The sequence below is a fragment of the Amphibalanus amphitrite genome, unplaced genomic scaffold (genome assembly GCF_019059575.1).
Source record: "Amphibalanus amphitrite isolate SeventyFive unplaced genomic scaffold, NRLGWU_Aamphi_draft 001846F_arrow, whole genome shotgun sequence".
In the NCBI taxonomy this organism is placed as follows: domain Eukaryota; kingdom Metazoa; phylum Arthropoda; class Thecostraca; order Balanomorpha; family Balanidae; genus Amphibalanus; species Amphibalanus amphitrite.
In genome coordinates this window covers 21708-46500 of record NW_024883339.1, presented here as the reverse complement: position 1 = coordinate 46500, position 24793 = coordinate 21708, and the positions used below count along the sequence as shown (strand labels likewise).

The 24793-nt window shown below is 44.3% G+C and overlaps 1 protein-coding gene across 1 annotated transcript in view; it reads right to left on the bottom strand.

Moving 5' to 3' along the window:
• Positions 1 to 1701: 1701 nt before the first annotated feature.
• Positions 1702 to 24793, bottom strand: part of LOC122375464 (collagen alpha chain CG42342-like) — a 31073-nt gene continuing 7981 nt past the window's right edge. Inside the window, exons 7-20 of the mRNA XM_043354875.1 lie at positions 19836 to 20015; positions 18725 to 18818; positions 17395 to 17501; positions 15568 to 15658; positions 13494 to 13609; positions 12851 to 12940; positions 11859 to 11903; positions 11234 to 11398; positions 10000 to 10044; positions 9288 to 9341; positions 8658 to 8738; positions 4924 to 4950; positions 3161 to 3301; positions 1702 to 2806 (exon numbers count right to left, since the gene is read on the bottom strand). Of these exons, the coding sequence (XP_043210810.1) occupies positions 2783 to 2806; positions 3161 to 3301; positions 4924 to 4950; positions 8658 to 8738; positions 9288 to 9341; positions 10000 to 10044; positions 11234 to 11398; positions 11859 to 11903; positions 12851 to 12940; positions 13494 to 13609; positions 15568 to 15658; positions 17395 to 17501; positions 18725 to 18818; positions 19836 to 19991 (1236 nt within the window). The 5' untranslated portion in view covers positions 19992 to 20015 and the 3' untranslated portion in view covers positions 1702 to 2782. The remainder of the gene's footprint in view (positions 2807 to 3160; positions 3302 to 4923; positions 4951 to 8657; positions 8739 to 9287; positions 9342 to 9999; positions 10045 to 11233; positions 11399 to 11858; positions 11904 to 12850; positions 12941 to 13493; positions 13610 to 15567; positions 15659 to 17394; positions 17502 to 18724; positions 18819 to 19835; positions 20016 to 24793) is intronic.

The following is a 24793-nucleotide window of genomic DNA, read 5'->3' as shown; positions in this document are numbered from 1 at the left end:
TACAGCGCCTGAATCACTTTGCACGTGTTTTTGAGCACTTGAAATATGTGGTTTGGAGAAATTTATGTGAAAAGTTGTGAGATAAAATATGTTCTCACAATATATAAATGCACATGCATCAATGGCCGAAGCATCTTAAATCCATTCTTTCTTAGGTTTGCCAGACTATGTTCGTTGACTCAAACTACATACCTTATTTGCCTATTTTTTTCTGTATTGATTAATAAACCGCCGGTGGAAACCGGAAGAGAGACTATAGTAACAGCGCGGTGCTGACACACCCAGACCGGATATTCATAACTTGACCGAAGTCTGTTTATCCAACGATGGCCGCCCGCTTAACCCGCGCCCTGCTGGGGGGTGTTTGAAAACCCTTGGTACACCTTATCATACATCAATTCTACACATGTTGTGAAAACTTCACACCAAGGTCATTCCAGGTCAGGTCACCAGGTCACTTGAAGTGACCTCACGCCATAAAAAGTTTCAATGTCTGTAATAGCTACACCGAGTGACCGATCGCTTTGAAACTTTCAGCGATTGCTAAGAGCAACAGCATGTACAAAATGTATATCTCAGAATTTTGATACCGATGACCTAAGGTTAGGTCAATTTTGCGACCTCCCCATTATAAGTCAATGGGATAAAATTGAAATGCGCCTCTTTTGGACGAAAGACATTATAAACACTCCCAAACATTGAATTACAAGTGGTTTAGACACACTGAACATGAAAATGGTGTCCGTGACCCCTGTTTATGCCCTGAGGTCATCTTAGGTCACGAATGGTATGTAACAGTTTTTCGCAAATAACTTTTGATAGAGGCATGCTAGAGCGGTGAAAACGCCTTAGATGTGTTCAGCTCGACGATACGGATCGACTGATATGCAACATGACCCTTTCCGGTCAGGTCATGACCTTGACCTGAGGTCAAATTTTCAAGTTGACCTTTCAAGGTCAAGTTATAGTTCATTCGATGCGTCTTGACGAGAGGAACGCAATGCCGGTAAAAGTAAGCTCGTACAAGGCTTGGGTCAAAAGTTATTGCAGAAAAACTGTTTCCGAAAAAATCGGCTATTTTTGCAGTTTTTGCCCCCTGCAGGCAAAACCGTTGACGTTAGGTCAAATCTGAGAGAATTTCCAGAAAGGGCGTTAATAGGGCTATCGAATGCGCTTTTCCGCGGCGCTGTAGCTCTATTGGTTCCCGAGTTATGCGTTGGCTTCTTGGAAATCGTCGACATTCGACCTGGAAATCGGCGAAATTTTGCCTTCAATGACCTCTGGTGACCTGACCTTTGACCTGACCAAAAAATTGACCGAAGTGATTTCGTCATTATTTTTGGCGCTCTTTCGAACGCCGCCTTCCGCGTATCGCTACGTGGCCCAGGAGCCGAGTTAGAAGGGGATGTTCAGACACCCCCCCCCCCCTGCAGCAGGGCGTGGAAACCTAGGACCCCCAGCCGGGCGCGGGTTAAACTGATCAGCTGTGCGTAAGGAACCGAAATCCGAAGAGCTTTTGGAACTTGGAGAAATATTTTGAGGAATGCCTCCCCCCTCAGGGTTCAAGACCGCCTTTCTGGATGTGCCATTGCATAGGTATATGTCCATGTGATATTCATAGCGGTAAAAATGAATACAAAACCACTCTGGCACAGGACGCTGCCGAGCCTGTCTAATTCGTCCAAACAAAAACAACCGTCATTCATAAAGGAAAATCAATATTTATTGTCAGTAAATTTTAGCTATCACTGACAAAAATCTAAAATATTGACCGAGTACTAAAACTGCTCAACGTAACCCAAAATTATCTTCACGAGAGAGGACAACATGTTTCCGTCAGTTATTCATCTATCTTGCCAAATAAAAAATGGCATTGTATAAATAGCCTTATGCCTGACAATATGTTCGTTCTAGATATCGACGAAACAGATCAACACGGTAATAGCACTCATCAAGTACGCACGTGCTTCAGCTAAAACAAACGTCCAAACACTTGACCTGCTTCAACATGTACGTCGTTTCGCGCATGCGCACTGGCATCCACTGAGATGGACACATTACAGCATACGTATTGATGCTATACAAATACGCATGCTCACAAGTTTACAACCTCTCACGTACACTCTGAACATATTTCATGTGCTTCAACTAGCTTACACAGAGGCCGGCAGATCAGCAAACATAACTCAGTCCATGGGTTCTGCCCTTGTTCAGTTTACCCTATAAACATACCTGCCTTCCATGACGTCACATTAACACTTCCTATGACGTCATACTAGCGGCGCCCGTGACTGGACCGAGCTAGCTGAGTACAGGTGTACCTTGGCACAACTCCGCACTATACAGTGTGCGGTTCGGGCCGTACGTACAGTTGGCAAAAACGAGTGTTGGCACAGTAAACCTCGGCGGTGAAACGGACTCGACTGTAACGCCGTGCGACGGTAGCGTCATCTACATCTGACGATTGTGGCGACACCTATATCAGACGCTCGCAGCGTCCTCAATAGACACATTTACAGTCTCACGCCAATCATCTGCCACCATTTTGTAGAGCCGATTCATTGAGTCCCTCGTGAACTCATCGTAGTCACTATGCCTCAATTGAGTCAATGTCTCAAACGGAGACAAACAACGCCCTACATGACTCACAAACACGTAAACACAATTGATGTCCGCTTTGGCTGTGGCGCCCTCTATAAACCAGAAGACGGCGCGGCGTTCAACACGGCTATGGGCCGCGTCCCGTGTTCGTTTGGCAACAATCTGGCAGCTCCACGCCAGCTCAAAGCACGATCGATGCATCATTCTGAAACGGAAAACAGATATGTCCTAAAGGGAAAGATATCTTTCTTTCAACCCGTCAAAATCAGATAAGTGTCTTTGTTGCAACAGACTATTGTCCAGACCAGTACGAACACAGTGAAGATCCTTCCAAAGAAAAGATTGTTGGCATACCAACTTGATCTTTTTTCTCTCTCTCTCTCCCCCTCTCTCTCTCTCTCTCTCTCTCTCTCTCTCTCTCTCTCTCTCTATCTGTGTCTCTGTCTCTGTCTCTGTCTCTGTCTCTGTCTCTCTCTCTGTCTCTCTGTCTCCCTCTCTCCTTCTCCCCCTCTCTCCCTCTCTCTCCCTCTCTCTCTCTCTCTCTCCCTCTCTCTCTCACCTGGTGCGGCGGCGGCCGCCACCCGCAGCCCGGCAGTGGTAGACCGTCACTTCCCACCGGACAAGGGGCGTCCAGACCGGGTACACCCTGGTCTCCCTTCTCCCCCGGATCGCCTTTTCGACCGCGCCGACCGATTGGGCCCTGTCGGATGGAGAGGCAGGGGGTTTATACTCGTAAAGGGGAAAGAGGTTGGGTAGAATCTGTGGCCTGTGTGTGTAGGTTAGAGATGTCAATCGGATACCAACTTTTTGGTATACCGATACCAAACCGATACCAACTTGGTATTTGGTATTTTAATGCTAATGTGTTCGGTATTTTGTTGGTATCACGAACCCTCACTAATATATAAGAAGCTAATAAATTGGTAAAAAGTTGGTATTTCCCTCATGTTCCCAAGCAGGTTCGGTTTCGGTATTTCCTCACGGTTTTGGTTGATATTTGGTTTGGCATCGGTATTCCGATTTTCTGTAATTGACATCACTAGTGTAGGTACTCGTAAAGGGGAAAGAGGTTGGGTAGGATCTGTGGCCTGTGTGTGTGTGTGTGTGGGGGGGGGGGTGTAGTTGATCTGTGATGATATGTATAGTTAGTCGTTAAGTTTGAATAAGTTTTGGATGTGTGATCATTTATGCAATTATTCTGAATGAAGGCTTTTGATATCAGTTCCACCTCTCGATTTAAGCAAATTTTGGCAATCTGACTGTAGACGTTACTTGAATCAATTGCACCCAAGTATATCAAGGCATTTACTTTTTAACCCTCGCCCTCACATGCCATTTTCCCATCCTAGAACGCACATGGGGGGGGGGGTGGTTGCCACCCCCCGCGCCATTTCGTTCCTGTTGGAGATAGAGCTTAGCAGTAAAGACCAAAAAGATTCTTTGGGAAGAGACGAATCCAATGCTACCCAGTTTTACCGTCTCAGGTCAGTCACTGACCTTCCAGGTCAGGTCAAACTAAAAAATGTTGCTGTTTTGGGTCACCGTTGGATATCAAGTGCGCTGCTTATCAAATACCAATGACGATGCTGTTTTCTGGTGCCAAGCCAGCTAGAACCTCTTTGTCACACTACCCGACCAGAATTTTGCTGCTGAGGTCATTTCAGGTCAAGTTAGGTCAAGGTCAATTATATGTGTTTGTATGTCTGTGTGTGTCTGTGTGTATACTGATGTGTGCACCGATTGTTTTTGGGTCCATATTACATGAAGTCATGATCTGAGAAGCTTTTACCAAAAATGCAGTCAAAAAACTTCACAAAAAGTAAATTCAGCTTGCCTAAAACGCAATTATCTTAGATGACCTAGGTTGACCTTGACCCTGACCTTGACCCCTGTACATCGTCGAACAACATGTTCCATGATAGGTGGGAGGTAAGACTGGCAAAAAAGGCCGAAATCAGGGTGTCAAAAGCTCACAAGGCCCATGGCAAACGCAAGATGTTGAGAATTGGCCATTTGGGTCATGACATGACCTGAAAAACAAGGTCATATCTCCGAAACCAAAAATTACAGAAACTTGAAATTTTCAGTGGACATCAAGAAAGGATGGACGAGCAGCTATACGAAAAATCAGCCTTCTAGCTCTAAAAATGTTGAGTGCAGATCAGAAAGACTGCCTGGGGGGGTGGCAACCCCCCCCCATGTGCGGGCGAGGGTTAAATGCTAATTTTTTGGAATGGTAGGTAATTATATTTTAAATGACCACAAAACGAGACAAATATAATGCGATGTTTGTGTGATTTGTTACGGTAGGTTGGTACGTACCATTAGCCCTCGATCTCCCTTCTCTCCCTGTGAATACAGTGTGGAAAATGTCAGCAGTCAGTCATACACGAATGAAAACCGAATACATACAGAATAAAACCCATCAAAATCAGCGCCTTGAAGAGGTGTTCAGATGATAGAAGAGTTTCGACCAGACACACAAGCGGCAATTTACGTCAAATTTATACATTGTCTCGACAATTTAGAGTTAGAGAATGGATTGTAAAAACTTATAAACGCCCTTTTTCAAACATCTATATTACAGGTTATGCTTCTTTAAATTAGGGATAACAATATGAATATTGAATATAGCTAATGGTCAAAACCTAGTCCAGTGAAATGGTCTACACAATGCCAGAACAAGCAGTAAAATATATAAAAATTTCTCTGTACAACGGGGTCGGTTTTATCAAAATTGCTATGATCATCGTGGAATATGGTCATGCAACGCAACACATACAATCAGCTTCTAGTCTTTACAACATGCAACATTGGCAACATACAACAAGCAATGGAAAATGAGAACAATAAACAAATGACACAGCATACTATAAACATTCACGACGTATCACACACCTTTTTTTGTAAACGAGTATACACATTGCAAGGGGCTGCTTAAAAAATATATGGTATCCTAACTTTGCCTATATTTACTGCGGCCAATTTTGGGCTTGCGGCTTACTTGCAAGTTCATTCGTCTATGAAATAACGACTCCAAGTTAGCAATCAATTACAAAAGGAACGCAAGGTTTTATGAAGCCTTAACCCTCGCCCGCATATGCCATTTTCCCATCCTAGAACGCACATGGGGGGGGGGGGGGTGGTTGCCACCCCCCGCGCCATTTCGTTCCTGTTGGAGATAGAGCTTAGCAGTAAAGACCAAAAAGATTCTTTGGGAAGAGACAAATCCAATGATACCCAGTTTTACCTTCTCAGGTCAGTCATTGACCTTCCAGGTCAGATCAAACTAAAAAATGTTGCTGTTTTGGGTCACCGTTGGATATCAAGTGCGCTGCTTATCAAATACCGATGACGATGCTGTTTTCTGGTGCTAAGCTAGCTAGAACCTCTTTGTCACACTATCCGACCAGAATTTTGCTGCTGAGGTCATTTCAGGTCAAGTTAGGTCAAGGTCAATTATATGCGTTTGTATGTCTGTGTGTGTCTGTGTGTATACTGATGTGTGCACCGATTGTTTTTGGGTCCATATCACATGAAATAATGATCTGAGAAGCTTTTACCAAAAATGCAGTCAAAAAACTTCACAAAAAGTAAATTCAGCTTGCCTAAAACGCAATTATCTTAGATGACCTAGGTTGACCTTGACCCTGACCTTGACCCCTGTACATCGTCGAACAATATGTTCCATGATAGGTGGGAGGTAAGAATGGCAAAAAAGGCCGAAATCAGGGTGTCAAAAGCTCACAAGGCCCATGGCAAACGCAAGATGTTGAGAACTGGCCATTTGGGTCATGACATGACCTGAAAAACAAGGTCATATCTCCGAAACCAAAAATCACAGAAACTTGAAATTTTCAGTGGACATCAAGAAAAGATAAACGAGCAGCTATACGAAAAATCAGCCTCCTAGCTCTCAAAATGTTGAGTGCAGAGCAGAAAGACTGCCTGGGGGGGTGGCAACCACCCCCCCCCCCACCCATGTGCGGGCGAGGGTTAAAGCAACGCAGGTACGTTGAGGGCGTAAAAAGACCTTGTAGTCAGCGCGCCTCAAAGGCCCCAATAAACAAAAGGAAAGGACCTCAGGTGAATTTTCATTCGAAGCGCCTACATAATTAACCCGCGCCCCACTGGGGTCTGCGTATAACACGCCCTACTGGGGGGGGGGCTATTCATAGCCCCCCCTCCTAACTCCGAAACTACTGGGCCGATCGTCAAAATTCAAACGGCGTCTGATAGCCCCGGAAAAACTGTCGAGCGAAACCTAATTTCATTGACCTCGAGGTCACCGATGACGTCACAGGTCAGGTCAAAGTAAAAATTATTAGCATTTTGGCTTCTTCACTTTTTGGGCTCTGGCCGCCGTCTTACAAGTCAGATCAGGCTCATTTTTGGTTCACACACTCGTGAACCGATGCTCTAGATACTCTGAGGGTACCAAACTTGTACTTTGATTTTCAGGTCAAGGTCAGGTTATCACAGGTCACGAAAATATTATATCATCCGTCGGTCACGTGACACATGTTTTATGGTCCATTTAGGCCAAAGATTTCGAATTTGATGTCGTCTGTGTCATTCCAGGTCATTTTGAGTCAAATTTAGCTCAGGTCAGGTCACTTTCAGGTCAAAAAAGGTCAAATTTTGAAGTTATAATTTTTTAACAAAAAATGTGTCTATTGGATGCAGTTTGAGCTCAGGAACACGATGGTGCTATTTATATTGGCGTACGATGTCAAATTCGTGCTGAAAAATTGATTTGAAAAATTAATAATTGTTAATTTTTTGCAATAATGCGTATAACTTGGCCATTTTTGAAGATATTTAGCTAAAACTTGCTAGGCTTAGTCATAATAATGTGTTCTATCACATATATTCCGTTTTTTTCGAAAAGTCAAAAAGTTTTTGAAAAAAAATGTATAAATATAAATTTTGAATTTTATTATAATTTTTTTTTCGAAATTTTCAAAATTTCGAAAATCCGAGATAGCAGTTTGATAGCGCAGTCTATTCTGAGTCAGCTCATGCAAAGAAATTGGATCTAGCTTAAAAACTGAGCTCTTGGGAGCGATTGCCGTGGTTCAATGTTTTGCGTCGAAATCGGCCGAACATTACGTCACTCTGACGTCATTTCCGGCCGACCTATGGTAGGTACGAAGTTCAAATTTTGACACAAGGTGTCAAATCGATGCAGCCGAAGGTGCTGAAAGCTTGTCGTCGATACGTCAAGCGGTTTGGAAGTTATTGCAGAAAAACGGGAGGGGGGGGCTATAAATAGCCCCCCCCAGTGGGGCGCGGGTTAACAACGAGCGGCACAGGCATATGCACGTGGGTCAGACGCAATACATAACTTTCAGTGCAAGCCTTTGTACAGAAAAAAATGCGATCACACGGTGCAACATTTATTATGCAATAATATATGTAAAAGGAGCTGTGGAAAATGAAAAGGGTAAGAATAGTGGGATATACTCATATGTTTGCCTATAGATACATATTATGAGACGATAACGGGTATGATTTTTTGTAGCAAACAGTGCAAAAGTCAATGACAAGAAAACAAGGACACGAAGAGAGGCAAGACGAAGACACCATCCAGACGGAGCACGTGGACATGTGAAAACATCATTACCCAGTGAAAAGGGTACTACAAAGACGCATACAACAAGCGAACCGACAAACGGCAAGTTAACACGTTTAGCACAAACAAAGCAGGGCAAACAAATACCTGTGGTATGGCTTTAACTCTCAGTAAGTTGTTAGCACATTTCACGACAGATAATGGCACGACAATTAAATTTGCAGTCACAAGAAATACAACTGGGCTAGACAGCACCGAACAGTGTAAAAAAAAAAAAATATAAAGCGACACCAAAGATAATAAAGCGAAAGTGAAGTTTGTAAAGCCGCAACATCAAGAAGAGCGAAGACCGACAGAAAAAAGCCGCAAAGAGTGTAGACTAACGCCAAAGAGCGTAAAGCAATACCAAAGAGTGTGAAGTAACATCGTATAAAGTCATGAAACGAGGCGCGCGAGGTCGCTTGTTAATTATCTATCTTACCGGTAGTCCGGGATCGCCTCGCTCGCCTTTCAGACCCGGCTCTCCCTTATATCCTTTTACACCGTCCAGACCCGGAAGACCCTGCGGGTATAATATGAGGTCATACAATGACGAACCACAATAGCGTCATACATTGAGGGAATGATACGGGGTCTTATAATAATTAATTGCGAACCAAAAATGACGGAAAATGTAACACTGGCTACATGACAGCCGGATGGGTTATGACAAATTGCTGATGTAAATAAAATTGACGTCAAATAGAAACGCGAGACGTTGAAGCGAAGTTGACGTGCAACGTTGGCGATAAGCGGTTGACGTAGCACATGTCGTCATTATTTTGCGTATTGATTACAGAAATAGTTACATGAATCCGTAACTACGAATCCTTGTCTTTATCATTTAAGTAAAAATGACAAGTAACCTCATAATAGAAACACGAAATTAGGTGCAAAATAGTTAAATTGTAAATGTAATTAAACGAGTATTTTCCCTTGGAGCTTAAATCAGCAATATTTATACATATCGCTAATTAATGATAATTAATAGGCATAAGCCACTTCTGCGCCCACGGCGTCTCCTATACCGAATGACGGCCTACCATATAGTCATTATAGCCCAGTACATTACCGGTGATCCTGGCGTGCCTTTGTGACCGGGGAGTCCTCTGACTCCCATCGGACCCTAGGGGAAGGGATAGAGAGGGTGTCAGTATACGAGCAAAGAACCTCCAGAGCCAGGCATACGGCTACGCCGCGGTAGCGGCTGGAAAGAAACGACAATAACAACAGCAGAAGCAACAACAACAACAACAACAACAACAACAACAACAACAGCAACAACAACATCAAAGAATGAGGCACTTCTGACTTCATACGTACAAATGATTATCAGTAGAAAACACAGTTGTAACGAAAAGTGTTCTCTATTTCAAACAACCTGCGGTTATGCATATCAGTCCAGTGTGAATTTGATGACGCAGAGTTGTGACGAGTTCAGAGTCTCGAGATGTTGTGCTTTTGCGTTAACACCGGATAGAAGGTATGCAAGAATGACTCAGGATCATGTCGTCACTAAGGGATTCCTCACATTTAGCGATGGTGGCAAGTTTGACTATATTATATCCCGCTTGAGATATGGCTTCGATAATTAATTGTTAAATAACATCACAGCTAAACTAAAACAAAAACAATCATCATCGCAATCTATGTAAAAGGTGTTCTGATCAGTTGCGCGGCAAGGTATATTATCAGTTACATGAAATGGCTTTGCACATAATTCCAAAAGACAAAGTGGCTCTTATGAGTTATTACGTCATCGTCACTCTCATGACGTCACTTACCGGCAGACCAATCGGACCGGAGTCTCCCTTGTCGCCTTTGTCACCCTGGAAACGTAAACAGGAGTGTAAGGAAACGGCTTGCAAACACAGATTCTAGCGTGACTTCAAAATCGGAGGCGCATTTGAGTGAACAGTTCAGAAGCAGCACAGTACAAATAAAATGCTTGAAAACACATATAGTGACGGGGTAATGAAACGTATTTTTATCCAATATTTCATAAGCAACACTGAAAACAATTTAACCCAAGGCCGGCGAGTAAACCGGTGTTTCGCGGGTACCCCTATCCGCAACCATTTTTAACCACCCTCCCAGCAGTATGTACAGTCTGTCTTAAAAGTACCGCGCAAAGTGACGGTGGATCCATCAAGCCTGACCGAGGAAGGGCCTGATGAATTTGAGTCACCGAAGCAATTGACATCCTAGTCCATTCCCCAGGTCAATTGTTTCGGTGACTTTCAAATTCAGCAGGCCCTTCCTCGGTCAGGCTTGATGGATCCACCGTCACTTTGCGCGGTACTTTTAAGACAGACTGTACAGTAAGGTCCCATTGCAGTGTAGTCGTCCCTGCTCTCAGTGGATATGTTCGCTGACAGCGGTTATATCCGCTCAGAGCAAGTACGACTACACCGCAATGGGACCTAGCACTACTCCTGGAAGGGTGGTTAAAAATGGTTGCGGATAGGGGTACCCGTGAAACACCGGTTTACTCGCCGGCCTTGGGTTAAATTGGTTTCAGTGAAGTCATGTAAAAACTTAAAAACTTTAATAATGGACAGGTGAGAAAGCGTTTTTTTAACCCCACACCCACAAAATACTAGGCAACGTATACTCAAATGACTCATATGCTCTGTCCTTCGTGACTTTTCACACAATAATATGCGGTGTTTCCTAATCCTTCACGTGATCAAAAAGTGAAATGCAACAATAAATAAATAGATAAACATAACTATATAAACTACCCGTCAGCCTCTGGACAAGCCAAGATCCTAGACAAGGTGCAGACTGCAAGACAAGGTCCTAATCTTACCTTCAAATGTTCTATTTGATTCAACCCTCTCCCTCCCTCCCTCCCTCCCTCTCTCTCTCTCTCTCTCTCTCTCTCTCTCTCTCTCTCTCTCTCTCTCTCTCTCTCTCTCTCTCTCTCTCTCTCTCTCTCTCTCTCTCTCTCTCTCCCTCTCTCTCTCTCTCTCTCCCTCTCTCTCTCTCTCTCTCCCCCCCTCCTCCCCCTCTCACCTGTGGTCCTCTCGTGCCGTCCAGGCCCCTACTGCCCTTTATACCGGGTGGTCCCTGCGGACCAGGGTGGCCCCGTGGTCCCGCCGGACCCGGCGGTCCCGCTATGTATTCGATGAGATCAGTGGAGGGTTTGGCTCCGTTCCGCCGTCTCAACTTCTTGTATTTCTGATGGAGGAAAGGGGGGGGGGGGTGATGATGATGGTTTTATTTTTCAGACCATATTGATCAGTAGAAATATTTAGCTGGCTACATTCTTGCGCTCCATTCCTGAGAACGCATGACAGATACGACGCAGTCCCGTCACATAATGACAAGACGGCATTGGAAGCTTTTTGTTTGTTTTATTCTGTCTCTTACAAAAGACTGAAGGCATGCTAAAAGTAAAAATAAGAACGTTGACGTAGAGTCACTGCAAAATACAATGATATGATTTCTCGTCATGATACAAGATAACTATATCCACACATGGATAACAACTGAACTGTGTACATTATGGCAGAATTATTTGTCTAAGCACAAAACCAAAACAAAAGCATGAAAGAAATATGAGTTTTAGTTGTAACGGGCTAGTGACTGCTGTGTAAATTGTATCTCAGTGGTGAGAACACATAGGTGAGTTTCTTACCGAATCCCCCTTATCCCCCTTCTCGCCTGGCGAACCTGGCAGACCCTGGGAGGAAAAATCAGACAGAGAATCAGACAAAACAGCTCAATGACAGCAGAAAGTACACTCCACTGCAAACACCGCTTTGTCATGACAGTAGAAATCGTGAGGTTTTTAGCGGTAGTGCATGCAGGACCGTTACGCTTCAACACTGTGATAACTATATCTGACACTATCTGTATAATCAGTTGGACTGTATTTGGTTATTTATTTTGAGCATATTGCGGAAACATAAACAACTATCGAGAAAAAGGAAAGCTGATGCCTGCCTGCCATATGTCATGGTCTCATATGTCATGGGCCATATGTGATCGACTCAAACTATGTTCAAACGTTACTCAACAACACCCGTTCGTTATTTACATTCGATGATGCTTAGCTCCGTTCCTCAACAACTTCAACGTAATTTATATTCGACGCTGCTTAAAAGATTTAACAAAGGTTTTATAACAAATTACCACCGGTGAGCCGGGCGCGGGCAAGGTGGGGTGGTGGGTCCGTGGTGTCATTCGCAACAAGCACTGCTTAGCGGGGCACCCGGGCCCATAGCCACCCATTCATCCATTCGGACAAAATTTCTATAAAAAAAAAAATAGCAAGAGAAAAACGGATGAGCGTTTAGTGGAGGAGTTGAACGGTCATAACCAGCAATCAGTGTACGATGAGACAGACATACAGCTTACTAGGGATGTCAATCAGATACAGACTTTTTGGTATACCGATACCAAACCGATACCAACTTGGTATTTGGTATTTCAAACCTTATGATTTTTGGTATTTTGTTGGTATTATGAACCCTCACTTATGTCTAAGAGGCTGAGAAATTCGTAAAAAGTTGGTATTTCCCTCATGTTTCCAAGTTGGTTTGGTTTAGGTAATCCCCCCGGTGTTGGTTGGTAGTTGGTTTGGTAGCGGTATCCTGATTTTCTGTAATTGACATCACTACAACTTACCGGAGGTCCCGGGAGACCAGGTGGTCCCATCAGACCCGGTGGTCCCATGTCTCCCACATCGCCGTGGTCTCCTTTTGGTCCTCCGGTGCCCTGCGGAAAGGTCAGGGGTCATTATGGGTCGCGTGGCAGTACGGGATTATGGGTCCTTTGATTTTTAGTTTGCAATTACCAGTTATTTTGGATCGCACTGTTATTTTTGTTGTTGTTCTTGTTGCAAACTGTCATGCAGTGTTGTATATAACCAGTTGTTGTTGTAACCAGCACCTTACGATGACATCGATGAGTGTGAGACCATTTTACATTTGGTGAGTTTCGATGTAAGCCGATACTTCACACCATTCAGAGAGCCTCGCTCCTTACTCAATGATGTAAATAAAGCCTTTACCGCTCCCTGTATCTCGTTTTACTGACCAATGTGAACCAAACCTTTACCATTCAATATGACCCTATATTTTACCGTTAGTGCAGCGCATCCTCTATTCGCATCCTCTGTGAGCCAAACCATTAGTATTCACTGAGACACACACACACACACACACTATAACTACCGTTGTGACCTTTAACGCTCAGTTGTATATTGATAGAGACAACCATTTGTTCCGTGTTTTTCTTTACCGTTCAGTGTGAAGCCCGCTTTACTCACCGGTTGGCCGGGAGGACCATGCGGTCCCGTCTCCCCATCGAGGCCATCCCGGCCCGGAGGACCAACCGGTCCGCGCTCTCCCGGCAGACCGGGGAGACCCATGTCACCGATGTTGCCTGAGGGAGAGAGCTAGAGATGTCAATCGGATACCAACTTTTTGGTATACCTACCGATACCAAACCGATACCAACTTGGTATTTGGTATTTCAAACCTTATGTTTTTGGTATTTTGTTGGTATGATAAACCCTCACTAATGAATAAGGGGCTGAGAATTTGGTAAAGGGTTGGTATTTTCCTCATGTTCCCAAGTGGTTCGGTTTCAGTATTTCCTGACGGTTTTGATTGATATTTGGTTTGGCATCGGTATTCAAATTTTCTGTAATTGACATCACTAGAGAGAGCAGAGGTCAGTGAGGTCAATCAGAGGTCGATCAGAGGTCTGTGTGACACTGAGAACAAGCAGATGTCCAGGATGTCATATTGAGGTCAATCAGGAGTGAATGGGATCAATTTTGGAGGCGATTCAAAAGTCAGCAAAGACGTCAATGTATTAACCCGCGCCGTGCTGGTGGCCTGAACTTTCCGCCGAGTGCTGGGGGGGGGCGTTTTCACGCCCCCCCGTCTAACTCGGCTCCTGGGCCACGTAGCGACACGCGGTAAGCGGCAATCGAAAGAGCGTCAAAAATAAGGACGAAAACACTTCGGTCATTTTTTGGGTCAGGTCAAAGGTCAGGTCACCAGAGGTCACCAAAGGTAAAATGTTGACTATTTCAACATTTTGGAAACTGCCAACGGCTATCTCGGGAACCGATAGAGCTACAGCGCCGCGGAAAAGCGCATTCGATAGCCCTTTTACAGACCTTTCTGAGTAATGTTCTCAGATTTGACCTCAGGTCAACGGTTTAGCCTCCAGAGGGCAAAAACTCCAAAAATAGCCGTTTTTACGAAAAACGTTTTTTCGTCAATAACTTTTGACTCATAAGCGCCATGACATTACTTTTGCCAGCATCGTGTTCCTCTCGTCGAGACGCGTCGAATGAACTATTTGTTGACCTTGAAAGGTCATTTTGAAAATTTGACCTCAGGTCAAGGTCATGACCTGACCGAAAAGGGTCATGTTGCATATCAGTCGATCCGTATCGTCGAGCTGAACACATCTGACGTGTTTTCACCGCTCTAGCACGTCTCTATCAAAAGTTATAGCCAAAAAACTGCTGGCGACCGTTCATGACCTGAGATGACCTCAGGGGCACACAGAGGGGTCACAGGTGCATTTTTCCTATTCAGTGTGTCATGTTTACCTATGAACCGATGTTTGAGAGCGTTTTGAACGATATTCGTCCAAAAGAGGCGCATTTCAATTTTCTCCCATTGACTTATAATGGAGAGGTCGCAAAATTGACCTGACCTTAGGTCACAGATATCAAAAATCCGAGATATACATTTTATACATACTGTTACTCATATCAATCGCTGAAAGTTTCAAAGTGATCGTTCAGTCGGTGTAGCTATAGCGAGCCTTTGAACTTTTTCTGAGGTAAGGTCACTTGACGTGACCTGGTGACCTGACCTTGAACGGCCTAGGTCTGAAATTTTCACAACATGTGCGGAAATGATGTAGGAACACGTGTACCAAAAACGGCGGCGCTGCGCGCCGCCGTTTTTGAGATATTCGCGAAAAACCTGAGGGGGGGCGTAAAAACGCCCCCCCCCAGCACGGCGCGGGTTAAATATAGTGAAATAAATATAGACAAATGGAAACAATTATACCCATCAATATCTAAAATTGTGACAGAAGAAACCCACTGATATTCACAACTTCATTGAAAAAGGCTGAGACAGTCTCACGAGTAATCATACCTTTGATTCTCGTTTTGTCCAATAGCACTAGCACAACGCTAAAATGTCCCACCTAAGCACACCCACTCATCTTGCTGCTGACTTCGCCCTTTATCTCACTGTCCAAACTCCTTCTGTCGCTGATGTGAACTGACCTTTCTCGTCCCTGAGGCCGTGTCTTATAAGACACCTAGCCACTGTCTCAATCCGATACAACTCCCGATGTGAACTGACCTTTCTCGCCCTTGATGCCGTGCTCTCCTTTCTGGCCCTCCGGTCCCGGTTTGCCAGGCCGGCCGATCATGGCAGCTCGCCCGTTCTTACCCTGTCAGGTAAAGGTTGGGTTATACCGGGACAGGGGCGTAGTTGATGACTAAATGACGAGATAACACATGCTTGAAATGTAGCAGTGTCATATCAGTCCCTAAATCTTGGTGAGCTCAAGAAGAAATCTGTTTTTATATGATTCAAAAGTGACTGGAAAACACCTGACTGAAAGTCCTCAAAATAAATGAATCGCTCCCCATACTTATAATGAAGTTTGAATGCTAAAAACATACCCCACCTTGTAATAACTGCAACGTATTAGACAATACCTACACAGTTAACAATTATATAGCCTAAAATATCGAAAATGAACACCGATAAGGCATGGAAAAAACTCCAATAACATTATTAGCTAGCAAACCGTGACTGATGACGTCATCTGGACGTCATGACACCACACATACCGTTATGGATGACGTCAGAGTGACGTAGATCGGCCGATCAGACGATCAGACGAACGGACGGACAACAGAGACAGAGACGGAAGACGGGAGACGAGATACGGAAGACGACGAGCGCGGCAGCCGCCACCATCTAAAGGGCTAGGGGACGGGACGCACCGCTGCCGGACAGGGCTCAGACTCTCCAAACACGGAATAGTTTGCTGATGGAAGATTTGGTGAGGCGGCGAGCAAGGCGTTTATTGTAATAGTTACCCCAGATGCGTGTGCATTGCAAGTCAAATGTGCATTAAACCAATTTTGTACTGGGCATCAGTGGTACTACCGGTTGTGATGCACATTTATTTTGTATCTAGGGTGAGCGATAGAATAAGAGTTTAGCTTTGAAAATTATGTGCACATATTTGTGCGCGAATGAATTTCCGTTCCTGTAAAAATCACTTTTTTCAAAACTGCAAAAAAATCGATGTGTTTACTATGTTTATTTCCTTTTTAGATGCTTTTCCATTAAAGTCAAGATGTTCAAATTTAAAAATCGTCCCCGTGTCCAGCAGCCCGGTAGCGGTTGGTTAGGGCTAGTAGTGGGCATCTGAAACGATTAGCACAGTTAGCACAACCAGCACACAGTTAGCACAATTAGGTAGCATGGTTAGCACAGCACAGCCAATTCTACGACAAAAACACACTTAGAAGAAGGTAACACGCACCCCACATTCCGCACAAAATAAGGTCGCAGTTGCCACCTGCAACAATTGATCTGTAGTAAGCCTTTTGTAGCTGCGATCACTGTATTTGGTGGTTGAAAGGGTAGGCTACGATAAAGTATGTGATAAACCTTGATGAAAATAATAGATAAATACACCTGAGTATTATCTTAAGCAACAGGTAGGATAACAAAGCAGTGGGTCAGGTCAGGTCAGTGGAGGTCGGACCATATTGGGGTCAAAAGACGTAGGTCAGCAAGAAAATAATCAAGAAAACAAATAAATCAAAGTCCCACTTTAGTCCAACGTGCAGTTTGGCAAACAAGCTGATTGTTGAAAGGCGTTCAATTAGCTAGACAAAGCCAGAGCAAAGCATGCGCTGCGCTATTACAGCATAACGTGCATAGTAAAAGCTGATTTTGACTTCCAAGCAACGCACAAGCATTATCTTCTGTCGCTCAAGCAGAACTAGCCATCACCTGTCAAAAACAACTCACAAAAATACCGGGAAATAGCCGAGGGCAAATAGCTTCCTGTCATACTGTACCGTAACCATCAGTGATGGAGCCAGGTGGACGCTTGACGTCATACTCTGACGTCATATCCTAACATATGACGTCACAACTCACCCGTTTGCCGCGCCTGCCTCGCGGTCCCGGTGGTCCTATTTTGCCGGCCGGTCCGGGTGGACCAATTGGTCCGAGACCACCCAGAGGACCCGGTGGTCCGGGCGGACCTGTGGGGAGATGGTGGGTTGGGTCAGAGTTGAGGTCAAGGTCAGGTCAGAGGGGGGAGGGTCAGAGTCGGGTCAGGGTGAAGTCAGCATCATGTTAAAGTCAGTGGCAGGTCAAGGGGAGAGTCGAGGTTAGGGTCAAGGCCAGGTCCGGATCATGTCAGTGCTTGATCAGGGTCTGGTCATGGCTAAGGTCAAAGTCAGGGTCAAGGTCAGGTCTGGTTAAGTTTAAGTCAGGGTCAAGTCACGGTCACGGTCAGGTCAAAAACGGGATCAGGGTCAGGGTCAAGGTTGTAGCTCTCGTCTTCTTCTAAGCCTGAGTCTCATCGTCTTCACTTTTTGATTACTTCATCGGCACGGATGTAATTTACCATTCCGATCAAAAGTATTCCCATCAAATAAGACATGATTGACGACAAATCGTCTTAGATCACTTTATTTATGGCATTCTTCTAATAAAATTACAAGGTGAGGCTTGTGCCAATTCGGCGGCCCTTGTGGTGGCTCCTTGATCAACTCTGCTGGAGAGCAAGTGTCAAATGTTCACTTTATCAATCGTATCAATGTCAGTAGGTTTAAGGTTAATGTGTTAGTGTCACCGTATAAACTGACATTACGGACCTGAAGGTCCCTTGATAAATACGGTCGGAAAGCTGCTGTCAAATTGTGAATGTGTCAATATCAGTGTCCGTGTGTCAGTGATCTCCAACTCACCTAGGGTGGACCCGGTGGTCCTTCGATCAGTCCTGTCGGGACTCGTCGGGACTCGAGAAAATGCTGTCAGTGTGTCAGTATGCCAACGTAGCAGTGTCTATCTCTAACTCAGCAGTGTCTCTAGCGTAGCAGTGTCTCTCTAACAGCAATTGTCAGTGTGTCAGTATGCAAACGTAGCAGTGTCAATCCTAACTTAGCAATGTCTCTAACGTAACAGTATCTCTCTCACAGTAATTGGCAGTGTGTCAGTATGCCAGCGTAGCAGTGTCTCTCTCAGTAATTGTCAGTGTATCAGTATGCAAACGTAGCAGTGTCAATCTCCAACTCAGCAGTGTCTCGAACATAGCAGTGTCTCTCTAACAGTAATTGTCAGTGTGTCAGTATGCCAGCGTAGCAGTGTCAATCTCCAACTTAGCAGTGTCTCTAGCGTAACAGTCGGTCTCTCTCACAGTAATTGCTAGTGTGTCAGTATGCCAGCGTCATCAGTATGCCAACGTCCATCTCTAACTTACCTGGTGGACCCGGTGGCCCTTCAATGAATCCTGTCGGGAAACTTCCATCCACGGTCGAGATGAGACCTCGCTCACCCTTGTCTCCCTTCATTCCCTGTGGAGAAAGGGAGACATGTCAGACCTGGGGAGACATCTCGTGATAGAACGGGGGGAGAGAAGCGATGAATTTCTGTGTAAAATATGGATAGAATAGCAAGAAGATTTCACATTATTAAAAACAAAATATTGTTGAGCGCAGAACAGCGCAATATGCAAGCATGGGCGATAGAGTTGTGGGCATAATAAATGATCGATACAATTACTTTTTGTAAAAGGATAAAAGGAAATCTTACATTACATTTTTTAAGATCGACAGCAATAAAACCGCAATATCTAAAAACGAGTAGCTAAGTGATCAGTATGCTCAAAACATATAACGATCTTGAACGTTTACTGATTGAAAACATTAAGAGGACATTATTTTTGAAAAGCGCAAACAAAAACGGAAGAAATACAGACACATGTGTGTTAGTTTAGAAGCATTGGTGAGTTTTTCAGTAATATCTACTGTGTAAGAAAGCGGTACTAGGTTAGTTCAGCCTATAACTATTAAAGTATTGGTTAGTTGGTCAGTAAAGTACATAAAGCGAGCAATAAGCGAAATATTAGCACTTCACTTTCACAAAGCCCTTTTCACCATTGTTTGTCATTCACTATGTCTTAATGTAAACATGAGATTGCAAATCCAAGACAGCAATAAAGCAACACTTAAAAAAACTTTCAATTTAATTTACCTATCTACATCTCTGACATCTCTGTACATCTCTGTACATCTCTGACACGTATTATAGCACAAAACGCAATAGGTACCTACCTATTACACGCATAAACAAAGATAAACGAAAATAAGTGAAGACGCGAATTTCTAAGTAGGATGCTGTTATATAGGACCTCAGCTCTATGCTAAGTGAGGACTATGTAAAATGTACCCCATATATTCCCTCTCTCCCTTACCTACTCTCCTTCTCCCTCCTCTCTCTCTCTCTCTCTCTCTCTCTCTCTCTCTCTCTCTCTCTCTCTCTCTCTCTCTCTCTCTCTCTCTCTCTCTCTCCCTCCCTCCCCCTCCACTCACCGGTTCTCCGACAGGTCCGGGCGGGCCCTGAGGCCCGGCGGGGCCCGCGGGACCCGGCGGGCCGGGGTCACTCGGCGCCCCCGGTTTGCCGGCCTCTCCTTGTATTCCGTTCATGCCGGGGAGGCCGGTGGGCCCGGTGGGTCCAGCAGGACCCATGGCTCCTGGCTCGCCCTTCTCACCCTGGTTAGCGTACGGTGAGAGGTTAGATTTGCATAGGTGAGAGGTGACAGCATAGGTGAGAGCATAGGTGAGAGGTTAGATTTGTGACGTCATGAAAGGTCAGGTAAGGCCACGATATGTTCTCTAATGTTACGATGTGTTCTATAATGCTACAATATGTTCTTTGATGTCATTGATAGTTAACCCTCGCCGGCCGAGGGGGGGGGGCGGGTGCCGCCCCCCCCCATAGTTTTTTTTGCGATAGCTCCGAACACGCTGGCGATAGAGAGCTGGAACTTGGCATACCTGACCTTTGATCCAAGCCGGATCTTTTGAAACCAACCGCATTTTTGGGTGAGGTCAGGTCACTGACCTATGACGTCATAAGTGAACCTCTGCACGGTCTTCAGATGTCGCAACTTCGCAACGCCCTCACTGCCAGAGGAGATGTCACAGGGAAATGAAACTTGCAGGATCTAGTATCCATTATGAGTCCCACAACTTGTATATCTCGGATTTTTCCTAAAGGTCATATGAGGTCAGGTCATTTTCGTGACCTCACCATTATAAGTCAATGGGGAAAAATGAAAACTGCTATTCTGGCGCCGGGAACGATCTCCAACTATATCAAGCACACAGAATCGTGATTTGATGCACTCCTTGCAAGGTTAGATGCGTCACTTTTGCAATGTTGACCTTGCGTGCCGTCATTTATGACGTCATCAAGGTCATATTAGTTTTTCGTCAATAACTCTTGATCGAATTGAGCTAGCGAGTCGGAAAAGCCACCAATGGACTCAGGAAGGTCTGCCAAATCGAATGATATGCGACATGACCTCTTTCGACCAACTTCGTGACCTGGGGGTGCTGACCTGACCTTGACCTGAGGTCAACACCCCAAATTGACCTGACCCGGACAAAAAGTATATCATTCGACGCGCCTGAGCGAGGCGAACACGATGCTGCCAAAATCGGCGCTCTGCGGCCGTTTTTTGCGAAGTTATTCACCAAAAACTGAAACGTACCTTGTGGCACTTGACCTGACCTCAGAGGTCACCGGTTGACCTAGGACCTTAAAATCGGGTACCAACCTCTGCGTCTCGTAACGGCGCACACGCTCGTTTTTTCCGCGACGCGCTAGCTCCACCAGGGGCGAAACGGCGAGGGGGGGTCGTACCCCCCCCCCCTCGGCCGGCGCGTATGTAGAAAACCAATAGGTCCGGCGAGGGTTAAAAGATGCTACAAAAGGCCAGCTGTGGGGGTAATAAGCGGGTTTATGATGTCTCCAAAGGTTTCGTGACATTACGAAAGGTTCCGTGCTCCAAAGAAAGGTCAGACTCAGAAGATGCCAAAAATAGTTTGCGATGACAGGAAATATTTCGTGATGTCAGGAAAGGTCAGGGGATATCAAGAAATGTAGCTAATTTATCACTGATTATGAACGCTAGGTACAAAAGTTTACTGATCGGTATATAATTATTTTAGCAGTTAACCCTCGCCCGTAAACGGCAATCTGCCACCTTCGCCCATGCAGGGGGGGGGTTGGTGCGACCCCCCCCCCTTGGCGTTTGAAAACGGAGCGTCGTAGAGCTTAGCGGAAAAGACCATCGGATTGCTCTCGCCGAGATCTCGCGATTGGTGGTATATTTTTTGGTCCTAGGTCAACATTTGACCTACTTTTGACCGGTCAAAGGTCAAATTTTCGGAAAAATAGACTTTTTTCAACTTTCGGCGGCGATTGCGGCAAAACGGTGGGAGATATCGACTTGAAACCTTCACTATCGTGTTCCTTGATCAATTCTCTATCGTTTGGTATGTATTTCGTTTCCCTAGCTCTAAAAATGGCGCGTTGGGAGCGCCGGAAGTCGGCAAGGTCACAGTCGGCGGCAGAAATTCGAAAAATCAAAATTTAAATTTTTGAAACCTGATTGTATTTTTGGATTTGGGAGGTCCATTTGCTCCCTATAGAAGCTAATATTGCTGCATATTCCCATTGAGGTGACAAGAATTAGCAAAATAGTGGTTCGGGCGCTTTTCAAAAATAGTACCGGACGCTGTTCCTCTTGTGACGTCATAGCTCCGTGACCTGACCTGACCCGGTCAAGTTTCTTATACCATATGATAGCCAATACTTGCCCCAATATGCATGGGAAGTTTCATCACGATCCATCAACCGATGTCCGTACCAACGGCAGGAAACCTCGGGCGTTGGCACTCAGTTTGTGAAAATCCGGCCGGAGGCTGTTCCCTTTGTGACGTCATAACTCCGTGACCTGACATGACCCGGTCAAATTTTTTTTTATCAAAAGATGCGCAAGGTTTGCCCCATAAGGTACCCAAAATTTGGCGGCGCTGCGCGCCGCCGTTTTTGCACTATTTTCGAAAAACCTCAGGGGGGGGGGGTTGCACCAACCCCCCCCCCCTACATGGGCGAGGGTTAAGAGTTATCAAGGAAGCCGTTAGTGCACTAAATGCCTACATAGCAGCAATAAAAGCGTATCATCATGAACAGCATTATATAATACTGAACGAGGCCGGTGTAAATAAATTTTCAAGACCGAGGTCCTTACTGGATTTTTGAACGAGGCCGAAGGCCGAGTTCAAAAATCAGTAAGGACTGAGGTCTTGAAAATTTATCACCGGCCGAGTTTGGTATGCATTTTACTGTATGCCAACGATAAATTTATTTTCTGGACCGAAGCTCTTAGCCGACTTAGGAACGAGACCATCCCAAAATCTTGGCTTAAGTGCATTCTGGTAATGCATTTTTGACCGTGGTCAATTTGCTTACACCAGTTATTAGCATATGCCGAAGTATGCCCTTAGCATTAGCGCGAGCGTGCGGTAAAAGCTTTTTGGATTAAACCGCATAATGTTGAAGGCAATTGGACAAAGGTTTCGGCCCATGGGCAAAACATTTTATCAGCGAACTTTTGAAGCATTTCCTGAGACGGAGGAAGGCGCTGGAAAAGAGCTTAACTGATAGAAATCTAACGTGAACTTACGTGTTGCATTTGGTCGCTTTGAACTATTGAACAGATTGTAAATGTTGGTTTTCAATAAGATAATATTTTAAATCCTAATGTAGGTACAGACATATTAATTAATCACCTACATTTGTGGCGTCAATTTCATGCCTTTTACAACTGCAATGAATTGACAAAAGACGCATTTCACATTGATCAGTAAAAACTTTATTCATACTGACATGGGTAAAAAACCAAGCGGTCACTTCGCAGGATGGTATACCTTCCACTCTTCTCTTATATTGAAAACGAACGTTACTCTGGCTTCTCATATGACATAGATTGAAGTAGATGTTCTTGGTTTGATATAAATCCAACTCAGAGCCAGACACAAGGATGGAACACACCACAGTGATCTTGAGTCGGCTTGGTTTATTTTCTTGGTCAGGGAATATGTACATTTTTTAGTTCTTGATATTCGGTCTTGGTTTTTCCACTTTCAAGCATGTAAAATTGTTAAAGAAGCTTAAATATGGAAATTAAACGGCATATGCTAAAATAAATATCACACTTGGGCCGGAATGTTTCATTCAGGACCTCGGGCTTTGTTGAATTTTCCGCCCTCGACCTTCGGTCTCGTGCGGAAAACTCAACAAATCCCTCGGTCCTGAATGAAACATTTTACCGGCCCCGTGTGATATTATATATTACCACACCCCTCTGGCTAATGTATTTAAATAGGCCAGGCATACAGTAATAGCAATAACCCTGACAACTTAAACGTTTTCACAAAAAATGTAAGACAGCATTTTGACATACAAATGTGACCAAAAATATTGCACTTGATAATTGATATGCAATTGTTTTCGATTGAACTCGATATTGAAACGCAAAGATCATACACGTAGCATTGATTATAATGCTACGTTACTTAATTAACCACGAACTTGCAAAAGTGCATCGACAAACTATGCTAGAAAGCATGCAAAAGAAACAAGGATGTTGGAATATGCTTAACGAGCATCATTCTGGTTTATTTTAGCCATAAAGAGAAAACGTGCAATAACTAAGGATTTATAATATGAGAATTGCAACACAATAAGCATAACACATGCAATTTTCATCCGATGTGTACAAGGGAGGATGAAATTTTGCAAAAAGGATATCGACTAGAAAAGGTACCAAGGGCATATTGTGAGAAGCGCTAACAGCGAAAAAATGCGATAACGAATTTTAATAAACGATAGAGGAGTAAAGAAGCAAAATGTAGATATCCAAAAGAATATCACTAGTCGAGACATCTACATGTCAATAATGTAAGCTGTGGGCCTAATATTTTGGTAAGGTGGTGCGGTCTTTGAAGTTGGGAATATACGCTAACCATGTAAAATGGAGATAGAGACTAGTTTTGCATCCATCATGTTTCAACGTGTTTTCAAATGAATAATGACATCTCTAAAAAGCAAATATCGTACAAAAGGGTCGAGCAAGAAATGCAGAACGCATTTTTTTACAATAAAAAATCGCGGAAAAACAATTTTTCTGATAAGTTGCGTACAAAACTTACTATGACCTTTCTGGCATCACATAATCAAGGTATATACAGCAAAAAGTCTAGCCACTAGTAAGTTAAAACATTTCCTCTAAATACCTCTTCATGCGTGCATCTAATCCATGCTTTGGTAGTGAACCCCGCATATGAACTATGATACAAAAGTAAACTCACTTTTAACATGAGGATATTATCTGGGTCTAAGTTAAAGCCAAGTTTAGCAAGACCCTGCAACAAAAAACAAATAGCATTGCCAACATCATTTTGAGGACGGACGGCGA